A 14,709-nucleotide genomic window follows, 5' to 3' on the forward strand; every position below is an offset into this window, starting at 1 on the left:
ATGTTGATACATAAACTAAGCAACGTGAAAAATTAAGGCATAGTTTTTCAAGTACAAATAGTTTTGACATAAAGTTGGCCCACTTTTGGGCATTGTCCTTTGTGCTACTCTCTCAGACACTGCACTAGGTCTATAAAAACATCGCAATTTTTTTCGCGGCTTGCGTTGCATTTTTACCTTTTTTGTAGTAACATTTTAAAATGTATCGAATTTCTTCATTAGATTCACTCATCTATCGAAAAATAAATAAAAATCACACATTTCCCTAATTTTAATTTGGAATTATCTAATTGGAATTATTTAAAATTTAAACTTTTAATGATACCAAAACCAGCTAGATACAAATAGTATATAGCCAAAGAGATTTTATTACAAGTTCATACATACTGCACACATTGAACGTAACACACAAAAATCCACGCGAATATTGGAAAAGAAATACGAAATAGTTCTAATAATACAACTATTAACATATTAAAGTATTAATATAATATGTTAATTTCCTGTTAGGTCTCACGAGTATATACGGGTAAATAAAATTTTTACTGACGGTAGGACCTCTTGTGGGTCCGCTTGGATACCACCGCTCCGCCTATTTCTGCCGTGAAGCAGTAACGCGTTTCGGTTTGAAGGTTGGGGCAGCTGTTGTAACTATACTGAGACCTTAGAACTTATATCTCAAGGTGGGTGGCGCATTTACGTAGTAGATGTCTATAGACTCTAGTAACTACTTAGCACCAGGTGGGCTGTGAGCTCGTCCACCCATCTATATATTATATTAAATGAATTGCTGTTCGTTAGTCTCGCTAAAATTGGAGAACGGCTGAACTGATTTGGCTAATTTTGGTCTTGAATTATTTGTGGAAGTCCACAGAAGGTTTAAAAGGTAGATAAATATGAAAATGTTCGGAATTAAATAAAAATAACAATTTTGTTCTTCCTTTGATGTGTACCCCGTCGGACGGATTCCTTTTGGTTGTTTTAGGTTAATTTTATACAAAAGTTTAGGTCTTTTATTTATAGATTGAGGCACTACGAAGTCTGCCGGGTCAGCTAACCTAAGCAATAAAAAAAAATACATGTTTGCAAAATCAGAATTAAATCACATGAATAAAAATAAAATGTCAAAGATTTAAACAGGTTTAAATCTTAGAGAGAATGATCTTAATAAATTTTTTTTTGTAAAAAAACCATGAAATTCCTTATTTTTCTCTACCTGAGCGTTGCCATTTCACGCGGATCATTAGAGCTCACGGTCTCAATCTGAGAGAATTGCTAACACTAGCCCTAGCAAGAGCAGTGCTTCGTTGGATCTACCACCGGATCGGAATCGCGACCCACTGAGAAGATCCGGCGAGAAACTAAAAATCTGTGACGTCACATCAGGGGTTAGGTAGTTCTAGAAATGTGACTATGTAACCATGCTGAGACCTTAGAACTCATATCTCAAGGTGGGTGGCGGCATTTACGTTGGAGATGTCTATGGGCTCCGGTAACCACTTAACATCAGGTGGGCCGTGACTCGTCCACACACCTAAGCAATAAAAAAAAAAGTGACAACATCTGTCAAGGACGGCAGTTAAAACGTCCTAAAATTCGTGTCACGCAATTTACGGACGGTCCCTAATGATAGCATTGTGTAATTGCGCAATTATTTTAAGAAGGCATCTATTTAAAAAAAATTCAATCAAGGTTGATTGTTTACGTCATCGGTGTTAGTAGCCCTACGTGAAATCGCGGTGCCGCACGCTAAATGCTAGGGGAGGGCGTGGCGAATGGAACTATATCGATTCGATCAATTTTAAAATCGATTATGCTAGGCTCATCTTGTGGTGACTCAAAAGAATAAGACGGTCGATGTAGGCAATCGCATCGAGAGTTGCGATTGCGTAATACGAATACGAATATGCGAATGCGAATGCGAATACGAATTTGCGAATGTGAATACGAATTTGCGAATGCGAATATGGATTTGTAGGATCAGATGCGTAGAACCGAAGATCGAGTGCAGTGGCGAGCTTTGGGGGAGGCCTATGTCCAGCAGTGGACTGCCGCAGGCTGATGATGATAGGAAAGCTTCATTCATGCTGGTGGCAGGGCGTCATGTGCTCTTACACGGGCCGGTACCACCAGTGGGGCAGTCGTTGTATCGTAATAATTGATTGGGATGTCTCAAAGTTGGTCACGGAATTTACGTTGTTGAGTTCTATAAGCTTTCGGATAATCACTTAACACCAGGTGCGCCTTGAATTATTCCACCTATATAAACAAGAACAAAAAAATCATTCAATGGATACACATCAATGGCTATGGAATGAGCTCCCCTCCACGGTGTTTCCCGAGCGCTATGACATGTCCTTCTTCAAACGAGGCTTGTGGAGAGTATTAAGCGGTAGGCAGCGGCTTGGCTCTGCCCCTGGCATTGCTGAAGTCCATGGGCGACGGTAACCACTCACCATCAGGTGGGCCGTATGCCCGTCTGCCTACAAAGGCAATAAAAAAAAAAAATTCATAAAACATGACAGAGAGGCTGGTTCCATCGTGTTTTAAAAATGATGACGTCAGAGCCTCTGACCTCATTCTCTTCATCATTATCATTGCCTTCCACAGTGACAGTAATTAAGACTCACTTTTCTAATGAATTCCATTTATTACATTTCAAGTGTACAGCGATATCAACTCCGCACCGTTCGACTGTTCGAGCCAGAATGTTTTGTGCGACAATAGTCACTCATGTTTATAGCAGAAAGTGTGGGTAGCTTAGAATGAATTCTTTTGAATACCGTCTTAAGCAATTGTTGGCATGAGTAACATTAACGAAACAGTTAACTTTAACTAATCTTAGTTAACCAAATAGTGACGTTGCGCCAACATCTTCTATATATATAAAAATGAATTGCTGTTCGTTAGTCTCGTTAAAACTCGAGAACGACTGGACCGATTTGGCTAATTTTGGTCTTGAATTATTTTTGTAAATCCAGAGAAGGTTTAAAAGATAGATAAATATGAAAATGCTGGGAATTAAATAAAAATAACAATTTTGTTTTTCCTTTAATGTGTCCCCCAAAAGTTTAGGTCTTTTATTTATCGATTGAGGCACTACGAAGTCTGCCGGGTCAGCTAGTAAATAATATTAATATTAGTTTTGTTATATTAGTCGATGACTATTGCATTTTAAAACTAAATGACAACGAGGGCTGAAAGGCTAGGTTTAAGAGACATTTTTACAACTTTACAGGGGACCCATTTAAAGTTTAAAATTTGGAAGAAATATCTTAAGAAAAAACATTTCTTCAGCTATTTGGATCAGGCTAAACATAATTGAAGTTCAACTGAAAGCATCGTTGATGGTATAATACCAAATAAAACGCTCATTTAACTACAAAGATAAATGTCGCGTGTTAAGCGAAATGTCGCTTAAATTAAATAGCCTGTCACCCCTCGATATGTCTTCATCATTTCTATATCCTTATTATCATGGTCAGAATAAAGATCAAATTAAGAGAGGACGGTTGACGTGGTATGGACATGTAATGCGTAGAGAAAAGACCTGACCAGAGAGAGCCTGTGACTAGGAAATGTGTGGAAATGGTAGTGCAAGGTAGAAGTGGAAGAGGTCGACCGAAGAAAACGTGGGCGGAGAGTGTGAATGACGATCTGGGAGAGAGAAGAGTGAGTGTTGAGATGACGGCTGATAGAAGAGAATGGAAGATAAAAATTAGCTGTGCCGACCCCACCTGGTGAGATAAGGTGGGGAAAATGATGATGAGGATAAAGATTGAACTAGTAAACTTAATATGACATCATCGGTCTGCATGCAAATCGTCAAGTCAATCGGACATCCTTAAGTCTGTGAAAATTACTTTCAAAGATTCCTTCACATACATCAGGGGCCCCCAAACCTATTTAGTCTATTGCTCACTTTGAGAATAAATTATTTTTAGCGCCCCCATTTTTTCACCTACTTAAAATTCACTATAGCGAGAACTCAGTCGGTATGTAAGAGTTCTCTTAGATGAAATTGTAAATCGCCTCCCAAGCCATTTTTTTCTGAGTCTCTAACCGCCCCCCTTTAGGTCTGCAGCGCCCATAAGGGCCACTTTGGGAAAGGCTGACATACATGAAAGACGACGATATGTGTAAGAAGGGAGTGAGCGAAGAAATGGTATATGATAGAGGAGTATGGAAGGAGAAAATATGTTGCGCCGACCCCGGGTGACTGGAAAAAGGACAGGAGAATGATGATTCCTTCACATACATACAAAGATACAGGAAGTGTCAATGAAGGCGTGTTAATTAATAAAATAAAAAACAACAAAAACAGACTGTGTGTATCTTTTGTAATTTTTGATTAGATATCATATCGGCAAGACTTGATTTTTTGGGTATAAAATTAATCAATAATGTATAATTGGCTTCTAACTTACATTCGATCAGAACGTGGCAGAGATTTAGCAGTAGGTACCACCAGTATACGAAGAATACCATATGTAAATTAACCCTTTGATTGTCATGTAGGTCACCGGTGCCCTACGCGGCCCACTCAGGTAATTAAGACGATTTCTGTTGTTACTAAGGCACCAGAGTATCTAGTAGACTTTGGGGAAAGACGAATCTGAAGAAAGTGAGAATTAATCTGATTCTAAGAGACATAAAAGATTAAAAAGTACATTAACAAACAAAAGAAGGCAAAGTTAGGCAATCTATCACCGGGGCGGGGTGGCGATGGCGTTATCCTTAGATGTAAGGAACGCCTTCAACACCCTGCCCTGGTCGGTGATCGCGAGGGCCCTGGAGTATCACGGCGTCCCCGCATACCTCCGCCGACTGATCGGCTCCTACCTCGAGGGCAGGTCGATCCAGTGCATCGGACACGGTGGGGCGATGTACCGCTTCCCCGTCGAGCGCGGTGTTCCGCAGGGGTCCGTCCTGGGCCCCCTGCTGTGGAACATCGGCTACGACTGGGTCCTGCGGGGCGTCATTCGGGGACCCCTCCCCGGGCTGAGCGTAATCTGTTACGCCGACGACACGTTGGTCGTGGCTCCGGGGAGGGACTACCGGGAGTCTGCCCGTCTGGCGTGCGCAGGCGTAGCACACGTCGTCACTAGGATCCGACGGTTGGGGCTCGAGGTGGCGCTCGACAAAACCCAGGCCCTGATGTTTCACGGGCCGGGACGAGCGCCGCCTGTGGGTGCCCACCTCGTGATCGGAGGCGTCCGCGTCGGGGTCGGGGTGACCGGTCTTCGGTACCTCGGCCTCGAACTGGACGGTCGGTGGAACTTCCGCGCTCACTTTGAGAAGTTGGGCCCTCGGCTGATGGCAACGGCCGGCTCTTTGAGCCGGCTCCTTCCAAACGTCGGGGTCCCGATCAGGTGGCGCGCCGCCTCTACATGGGGGTGGTGCGGTCGATGGCACTATACGGCGCGCCCGTATGGTGCCACGCCCTGACCCGCCAGAACATCACCGCGCTGCGACGTCCGCAGCGCGCGATCGCGGTCAGGGCGATCCGAGGATACCGCACCGTCTCCTTCGAGGCGGCGTGCTTGCTCGCCGGGGCGCCACCCTGGGACCTGGAGGCGGAGGCGCTCGCTGCCGATTACCGGTGGCGTAGCGACCTCCGCTCTAGGGGGGAAGGGCGCCCCGGCGAAGGAGTAGTTCGAGCGCGGAGGCTCCAATCTCGGCGGTCCGTGCTGGAGGCGTGGTCTCGCCGCTTGGCGGACCCGTCGGCCGGCCTCCGTACCGTCGAGGCGGTCCGTTCGGTCCTCGCGGACTGGGTGGGCCGCGACCGCGGATGCCTCACCTTCCGGCTGACGCAGATGTTGACCGGCCATGGGTGTTTTGGCCGGTACCTCTTTAAGATAGCCGGAAGGGAACCGACGACGCAGTGCCACCACTGCGCGGACCGCGACGAGGAAGACACAGCGGAACACACGCTGGTGCGTTGCTCTGGATTCGATGAGCAACGCGCCGCCCTCGTCGCGGTCATTGGAGAGGACCTCTCGCTGCCGCGCGTCGTGGCTACGATGCTCGGCGGCGACGCGTCCTGGAAGGCGATGCTCGACTTCTGCGAGTCCACCATCTCGCAGAAGGAGGCGGCGGAGCGAGAGAGGGAGAGCTCTTCCCTTTCCGCACCGATCCGTCGCCGTCGAGCCGGGGGCCGGAGGCGGGAATACGCCCGTACGTCCCGGCCCCTGTAGGTGGCGGCCTCCCCCCGGTGAAGGTCAAGGGGCGACCTGAGGGGGTGAGGCCGCGCGGCGCGCTACCAGCACTCTAGCGCGCTGCCGTGGAGTGAATAGAGCGACCGGTCGACGGTGTATCGCGTCCCGACCGGGCAGGCTGGTTCTGGTCCAGCGGGGTATTCCGGGACACCAGCGGCACCGTCTGGGCGGCCCGACGGGCTGCCGTACCGAGACGGCCGACGTTTCAGAGCCTTCGATTCGCCTCGAAGGCTCCGTCGGCTGGGCGTCCTTGGGGTGAGCCGCGCCGTCTGGTTGTAGTGTTGACCGCGGTAGCCCCCCTACCTCATCCGGGTTCTGACCTCGGAGGGGATCGGACGTCGGGTGTAAGAGTGCAGAGGAGTCGTTTAGTGGGTGGGTCCTAAAATCCTTGGGCCCGCGGTCTGCTCACAACACCATGCAGACCGTTGAGTCTCACATACCCCGCGCGCCCCTTTTGCGCGGGGACCTCGTAGGAGGTTCAGCCCCGGTCCGAAAACAAAATAAAGGCAATCCAGCTCCGGTGACGTACCTGGCAGTCAAAGGGTTAAGCTATAAATCAGCATTAATACCAGAATACGGACACTAGTGATGTTCATATTTATTTCTATTGGCAGATGCAACAAATAACAAATTATGTAAGTCGCGCCTAGGTGCTGATTATTTAAATTCAGAATAAATTTATTTGATAGTTTGCTTATTGATTGCCAAAGTGCCGTCTTCCGCGTCTTCGAGGAAACGCTTTGATGTCAATGACCTTCAAAAGGCACTGATTCAATTTAGGGTGGGTACTGCTATATAATCGCAAATTACCTACGACAATTCGAAGTTGTCGTGGCCTAATGGATAAAACGCTCGGCACATCGGGCGACGCGACATGCAGTGCCCAATTTCGAATCCCGCAGACATCCGGTCATCGTTCTCGTCTAACCCGTCGCTTGCAACGAAGGGCTCGACGACTAAATTAACCCACAGACACAGCCCACTGAGTTTCTCGCCGGATCTTCTCAGTGGATCGCGTATCCGATCCGGTGGTAGATTTTGCGAAGCACTGCTCTTGATAGGGTTAGTGTTAACAACGACGTCAGGTTTGAGCTCCGTGAGCTCACCTACTTTTAAAGTTACGGTGAAATGGTCTCTCAAGACTATCAATTTATGTAGGGAAAAAAAACCGCAGACATGTACACTAATTTTTCCAATTAAATACCCAACTTGAATTACTATTAAATACGAAAAAAAAAACAATAGTGTAACAATTGATTATTAATTCACGCTACAATTGTAATTTTCGTAATTACTGTATTCCAAAACTAGACATCATTTATCTTTAAAATCTAACGGCATTCCCGTTGTGATGCATGGTTCTATATACCTTAATTACGACTTCAAATAATGCGTGTCTAAGTAAAACGAAAAAAAATATGAACGTGCGTGTGCAAATTTGTGAACGTGAATGAAGTGAATCTTCTTTATTTGAAAGAAGTGAAACTTCTCTATTTGAAAGAAGTGAACTTCTCTAGTTGAAAAAAGTGGAACTTCTTTCTTTGTGTGTAGTATTGTGGTTTTCTTCATTTTTCATTCTTAAATCAAATTTTTCTTGTAAAGAATGCTGTTTATAAGAGATCCTCTCTCCGCGGTCGAGTGATTCGCGAGACGTTATATCTATTCTCACTCTCGCTCTTCCTAAAGTGTATCTTTTGTTGCTGTAACGAATCTGTCACGAGTTAAATTTTACCCTCGACGCGCCTAAAGAAGTTTCACTTCACATATATGCAATCAGTTGCGTAAATAGCTAAAAACGAGGAGGATGTTGAATCTGATCTGCGATCTCTTTCGACACGGTACCGATAATAAGGTACCAAGGAAAGATCGATATCTATAGGCTCTTATCACACAATCTCACGTTTCGAATATAGATTACCATAAATGACTTGAATTTAATGTTTGCTTTTTTTTTAAAGGGATTTTATAACCTGGTAACTGAGACCTTTAAGTCATGTCTTATTTTAATTTATATTCATATTTTTATGAAAAATGATATTATGGAGTGAAATGAAATGAAGATGATTAATTTGAGACACTAATCAACTGGGATGAAATTAAATGAAATGAAATGGGATGAAATATAATCTCAGTAAAATGGTGGTCATTTACTAAGATTTTTTCAGTGGACTTTTTTGAAGGATCCCGAGAAGTTACGTCCAGCGGCTTTGTTTCATTTTCCCACATTTGTGCACTTTCACAGATATTAAAAAGTTAATAAACCACCGTTATTACACATTTAAACCCGAAGAAACACTAAATAGACAAAATAAAACAAATCACACAACTTCACTCCTCGCGTTCCCACCAAAAAGTCCTAATGTTTGCTTACTAAATACGTAGCAGAGATATAAATACGTGGAGTACTTAACGGTAGGCAGCGGCTTGGCTCTGCCCCTGACATTGCTGAAGTCCATGGGCGACGGTAACCATAGATAATACACAACGGTAACCACTCAAGATCAGGTGGGCCGTATACTCGTCTGCCTACAAGGGCAATAAAAAAAAACGAATACTTTGTATCTTAGTATACTCTAATATACTCATCTCTATTTAGATTTTGCAACAAATCATATACTCAGTACAACTATTTTTCAAAGAGTAAAAATTGGTTATTAGCATTTGTGTTAATTTTATTACAAGGAAATACAGCATTTATAGAAATACTTAATATACTAACACCGATTAAAGATCAAGCAAATTATAATATCTATGATTTGCTCTTTTTTTATTTTATTTTTTTATTGCCTAGGTGTTTGGACATGCTCACAGCCCACCTGGTGTTAAGTGGTTACTGGAACCCATAGACATCTACAATGTAAATGCGCCATACACCTTAAGATATAAGTTCCAAGGTCTCAGTATAGTTACAACGGCTGCCCCACCCTTCAAACCGAAACGCATTACTGCTTCACGGCAAAAATAGGCGGGGCGGTGGTACCTACCCGTGCGGACTCACAAGAGGTCCTACCACCAGTAAATATATGCTCATCATCAATAATAATCATAGATATATATAACCATAATATATAATAATATAAAACACGCAATGTAAAGCGGACGTATCTGGCAGCAGCGAGGTCGTCGACCTTGGTCAGTAGATTGTGGTCCATTGCGTGCTTTACCGAAATATTAAAAAAAATCCATAGTTTCATTTTAGCAGTATCTTTTGCGGGTAAGTAAGGTAAGTTCATCTTGAACTAATATTTAAGAGTTCTGAATGAAAAATCGATAAAATAATAAACCCAAATACATTTGCGGGTACCGTTTGCGTGAGCCTGCACGAGTAGTTACCATTATCCTGCCATTTCTATCGCGAAACAGTAATGTATTCTAGTTTGAAGACCGGAACAGTCGTTATACTATAGAACTGAGATTTAGACCTCATGCCTCAAAGAACACTGTGCCAATCAATCCATCTCAATAATGAAAATTACAATTATTCCGTCGCATACCGCAAAGTTACACCAAAATATGTCCTTATCTTTAAATTTAATCGAAAGAGTTATCTTAGGCATTGAATAAAAAACTAGAATTATCTAAGACTTACAGGTTATTCGCAATACTCGTATTGGCCGAATCAAAAAGAAAATCGATTATCTAAATCGATCCTCATAGAACACGCACAACACTATCTCTGCGAACAGACGGAATCAGACGGATAATGTTGTCAAACTTCGTTACAACACTCAAGGGGCCTTTTTGTCTTAAACACGATAGTATAAACCATATCTAATTTAAAGAAACGCAAATCTATTATTATTAATATAAAACTTTAGTTTAAAACTAGACTTTAATTCGTGGGTTCGTCTGTGCATCGAGAAAACGGCTTAAGGAAAAATGTGCATTAAAATTAAATATCTAATTAAACGACCATGGTAACTTACCGGTTTGGATCGAGGAAGTAATCCGTAAAAACATACACAGCACAGCACAAAAAGAAACAAGTTTTTAGCACTTCGAAACTAGTAAGGTAAATAGCTGAGAAAAACCCGCCAACGAACGCGTGATTGGAAAGAGATAAAGCGGGTGACGTATTTTACGCGCGTCCCGCGGTCGCCACCAGACTGCGTATTAAGTAAGACTTTGATTTGACAATGGCGTTACGGCACCTACAAATATTTAATAATAAAAGTCGTAATGCCAGCGATAATGTGTGATAACTTATCTCCGAGCAGACTCAAATCGAAACAAGTTTTTTTTTCTGTCCTTATCTATAACGACAGCTTATTGTTTAAGTCAACAGTGACGTAATGTTGAGGAACGCGCACCCGATTTTAGACATAACAGGTGAATAAAACATATAGAATTTGATTCTTAAAGCTTGCGTGTTAAGGACTGCCTTGAGCGCGTGGGAGTCTAAAGCTTCTGAGCGATTTCTTTGAAATGTTTGTGTTTGACTTATGCCCTTTTGCAATTAAGCCAACGAATTTTTCTAATCAAATTCAGTTCCGGCAACTCGACAACAGATGTCGCTCGTTGTCGAGAATGTTTTCGCGGCGTTTTATTTAAGTCTTAACCTTCGAAACTATTGTACATGATAACAAAAGATATGCGATAAATAAAAATCGAATGGAAGATTTTAGAGACGTTACTGTTTCCGTAAACAGCAAAAGGCTCGTGAGGTAACTAACTGTTATATTATTTTATAATTAATGTCTACCGGCAGTTTCGCTTGCGTGATCAGGGAGAGATGCGACGTAATTTTTTTAAAGATAATACATTTTTCTCTAACGTTTTCCCGTTTAATTGAGACGTTTTATTTTCGGCTCAAAAGGCATCGTACCACGTCACTTAAAAATCAAATCGGGGGGTGAAAGGTTATTTATGTTTAAGTGACATTTCGATTGACACGTGACATTTATCTTTGTAATTAAGATCCGTTTTATTCGGTATCAGCATCAACAGCTCGATGTTTCTAATTGAACTTCAATTAAGTTTACCTCATTTGAATAGCTGATGAAGTTTTTTTTTCGTTATGATATTTTTTCCAAATTATAAACTTTAAATGGTTCTCCTGTGAAGGTTTTTTATTTTTTATTGCTTAGTTGGGTGGACGAGCTCACAGCCCACCTGGGGTTAAGTGGTTACTGGAGCCCATAGACATCTACAACGTAAATGCGCCACCCACCTTGAGATATAAGTTCTAAGATCTCGGTATAGTTACAACGACTGCCCCACGCTTCAAACCGAAACGCATTACTGCTTCACGGCAGAAACAGGCAGGGCGGTGGTACCTACCCGCGCGGACTCACAACAGGTCCTACCACCAGTAATAAAACGTTTGAAAGAAGGACAAACAAACAAACACACTCATATTTATAATTTTACAAAGTATAAAGACGATTCTTAAATATTATGCGTATTATTTCTAAGGACGATTGAGCGAGCAATGTATACATACACACAGAAGGTGTCAATTAATTTTTAGTTACGATCATACGGATGTTGTGATATGAGAATAATAAAATTATTATACTATCTAATGAGTAAGTTTTATTTTATTTGCCACGAACCCAACGCTAAATTACGGTACACTATTTAAACGTAATTTTTTTTATTAATAAAAGATATAATATTAAAACAAATAAGACTTTTTGGCGGGAACGCGAGGAGTGATGTTGTGTGATTTTATTTTATCTACTAGCGACCCGCCCTCGCTTCGTTTCGGAAACATTAAAACACACATGAAACCAAAAAAATAAAATTAAAAAATAAATAAAAAAAGTAGCCTATGTTCATCAGGGACAATGTCGGCTTCTAATGGAAAAATAATTTTTCAAATCGGTCCAGTAGTTTCGGAGCCTATTCGAAACAAACAAACAAACAAATCTTTCCTCTTTATAATATTAGTATAGATTTAGTGTTTCTTCAGGTTTAAATGGGTAATAACGGTGGTTTCTTAACTGTTTAATATCTGTGAAAGTGCACTAATGTGGAAAAATGAAACAAAGCCGCTGGACGTCACTTCTCGTGATCCTCCAAAAAATCCAGTGAAAAAGTCTCAGTAAATGACCACTATTTTACTGAGATTATATTTCATCCCGTATGATCTCACCTCATTTCATTTAATTTCATCTCAGTTGATTAATGTCTCAAATTAATCATCTTCATTTCATTTCACTCCATATTACCATTTTTCATAAAAATAAGATTAATAATTAAAATAAGACATGACTTCAATAAAGGTCTTAGTTACTAGGGCATAAAATCCCTTAAAAAAATAAAAATAAAATAAAAAAATCTGTATGTCCTTACCCTTAACTTTCATTTCAAAATGTTTGTTAGTTAGTTATTAATGCTTATTGTCTAAATGTTAGTAACAGTTAGTTTTTGTTATTGGATATGGACCCCTCCTCAGATGAAGGCCTCCTCCAGGAAAGATATAATATTAATAATTCATTATTACGAATACCAACCTCAACTACAATTAATGATCGATAGATAGGTAGGTATATTGTAGCCAATAAGCCTGATGTCGTGTAATAAACCCGCAAAATTATAATTTGCGTAATTACTGGTGGTTAAGATCTCTTGTGAGCCCGCACGGGTAGGTACCACCGCCCTGCCTATTTCTGCCGTGAAGCAGTAATGCGTTTCGGTTTGAAGGCTGGGGCAGCCGTTGTAACCATACTTGAGACCTTAGAACTTATATCTCAGGGTGGGTGGCGCATTTACGTTGTGGATGTCTATGGGCTCCAGTAACCACTTTACACCAGGTGGGCTGTGAGCTAGTCCACCCGTATAAGCAATAAAAAAAAATTGCTACTTATAGACATATATTTATTGATATTGAATTTATGCATTCACCAATCTTCTATGGACCAGCCGTAATCGAGGTCCCAATATTTTTTAATGAACGTTTTTGTCGTACGAACTGACGTGAGATATTGGAACCGTCCTTTGTGTAACATTTTCATTCTCTTCTTCCTTTCCCTCTCCAATCGTTTGAGCATTTTAATTCTTCTCTTCTTGTAAGCTTCTATATCTGCTTTTATATCGTTGATCGTTCGATTAGCTTTCTTCGCGTCCGCTGTATAGATAAAAATATATATTAACAGATACAAATTTAGTCCTATGCTACATTGCAGCTCTGTACTGATCCCGAGCTCTTCTCGTACACAAACAGACACAGATCCGACTTACATCCAGCCGAGAGTCCTATACTACACTACTATAGACACGGTCCTCTGCAGCTCTGTACTGATCCCGAGCTCTTCTCGTGCACAAACAGACACAGATCCGACCTACATCCAGCCGAGAGTCCTATACTACACTACTATAGACACAGTCCTCTGCAGCTCTGTACTGATCCCGAGCTCTTCTCGTACACAAACAGACACAGATCCCACCTACATCCAGCCGAGAGTCCTATACTACACTACTATAGACACAGTCCTCTGCAGCTCTGTACTGATCCCGAGCTCTTCTCGTGCACAAACAGACACAGATCCGACCTACATCCAGCCGAGAGTCCTATACTACACTACTAATAGACACAGTCCTCTGCAGCTCTGTACTGATCCCGAGCTCTTCTCGTACACAAACAGACACAGATCCGACCTACATCCAGCCGAGAGTCCTATACTACACTACTATAGACACAGTCCTCTGCAGCTCTGTACTGATCCCGAGCTCTGGTAATACCATTTCAACAGACTCACCTTCGCTTTTCTCCTTAGAATTATAAAACACTCCTAGATCGGTGTTATGTTCATATTTCTTCTCTATCTCGTGTAGCATGTTGCAAAGATGTATAATATCGGTGCTTTGGTGTAAAATGTTCGTATACATATACAACATATATGATGGCATCGCGAAGTCCCTCTCGGGGTGCCGTTCATACCTTAAAACGGAGCGTATCATAAAAATATAACTATTAAATTATCTCATCTGGACAACCCTGTTAGAAAATGGATATTAGGCATTCTGAATGTTTATGTGACGTAATTTGTAAGTATTTCGCTTGGTTGCTTTGGTTTTAATTTTTATTGCCCTTGTAGGCAAACGATCATACGGCCTACCTTACGGTGAGTGCTTACTGTCGCCCATGGACTTCAGCAATGCCAGAGGCAGAGCCAAGCCGCTGCCTACCGCTTAATACTCTCGTTTGAAGCCTCGTTTGAAGAAGGACATGTCATAGCGCTCGGGAAACACCGTGGAGGGGAGCTCATTCCAAAGCCGGATGGTACGTGGCAAAAAAGATATCTGGAAACGCACTGTTTGTTTACTTACACTAATAAAAATAAAAAACTTCAGAGATGTCAAGGGACACCCGGATGGAACGAAGTTCCTTTCGATTAATTAGTGAAGGAATTGTAATTTTTTTTTTAAGTTATAATAATAAATTACGGCATTATGAAGAAAAAAACAATACTATGAACTAAATTACTATTGTTGAAACGCTATCTCGAGAAACTGTACTCATTACGCGGACCAATCGGATATGAGC

General features: G+C 42.0%; 2 protein-coding genes across 2 annotated transcripts in view; both read right to left on the reverse strand.

The window, feature by feature from the left end:
* LOC114241750 (segmentation protein cap'n'collar) overlaps positions 1-10,277 on the reverse strand; it is a 144,954-nt gene extending 134,677 nt beyond the window's left edge. The window contains exon 1 of the mRNA XM_089731373.1: positions 10,145-10,277. The gene's annotated coding sequence lies outside the window, so the exon portion shown is untranslated. The remainder of the gene's footprint in view (positions 1-10,144) is intronic.
* A 2,517-nt stretch (positions 10,278-12,794) lies between these two features.
* LOC114241718 (uncharacterized) lies at positions 12,795-14,097 on the reverse strand. Its single transcript, XM_028172643.2, has 2 exons — positions 13,922-14,097; positions 12,795-13,290 (listed from the first exon to the last, which is right to left on the reverse strand). The coding sequence occupies exons 1-2, from the start codon at positions 14,070-14,072 to the stop codon at positions 13,064-13,066; spliced, it is 378 nt and encodes a 125-aa protein (XP_028028444.2). The 5' UTR covers positions 14,073-14,097; the 3' UTR covers positions 12,795-13,063.
* Between the last annotated feature and the right edge of the window lie 612 nt (positions 14,098-14,709).

This window comes from Bombyx mandarina, chromosome 11 (genome assembly GCF_030267445.1).
Source record: "Bombyx mandarina strain Sakado chromosome 11, ASM3026744v2".
NCBI lineage: Eukaryota > Metazoa > Arthropoda > Insecta > Lepidoptera > Bombycidae > Bombyx > Bombyx mandarina.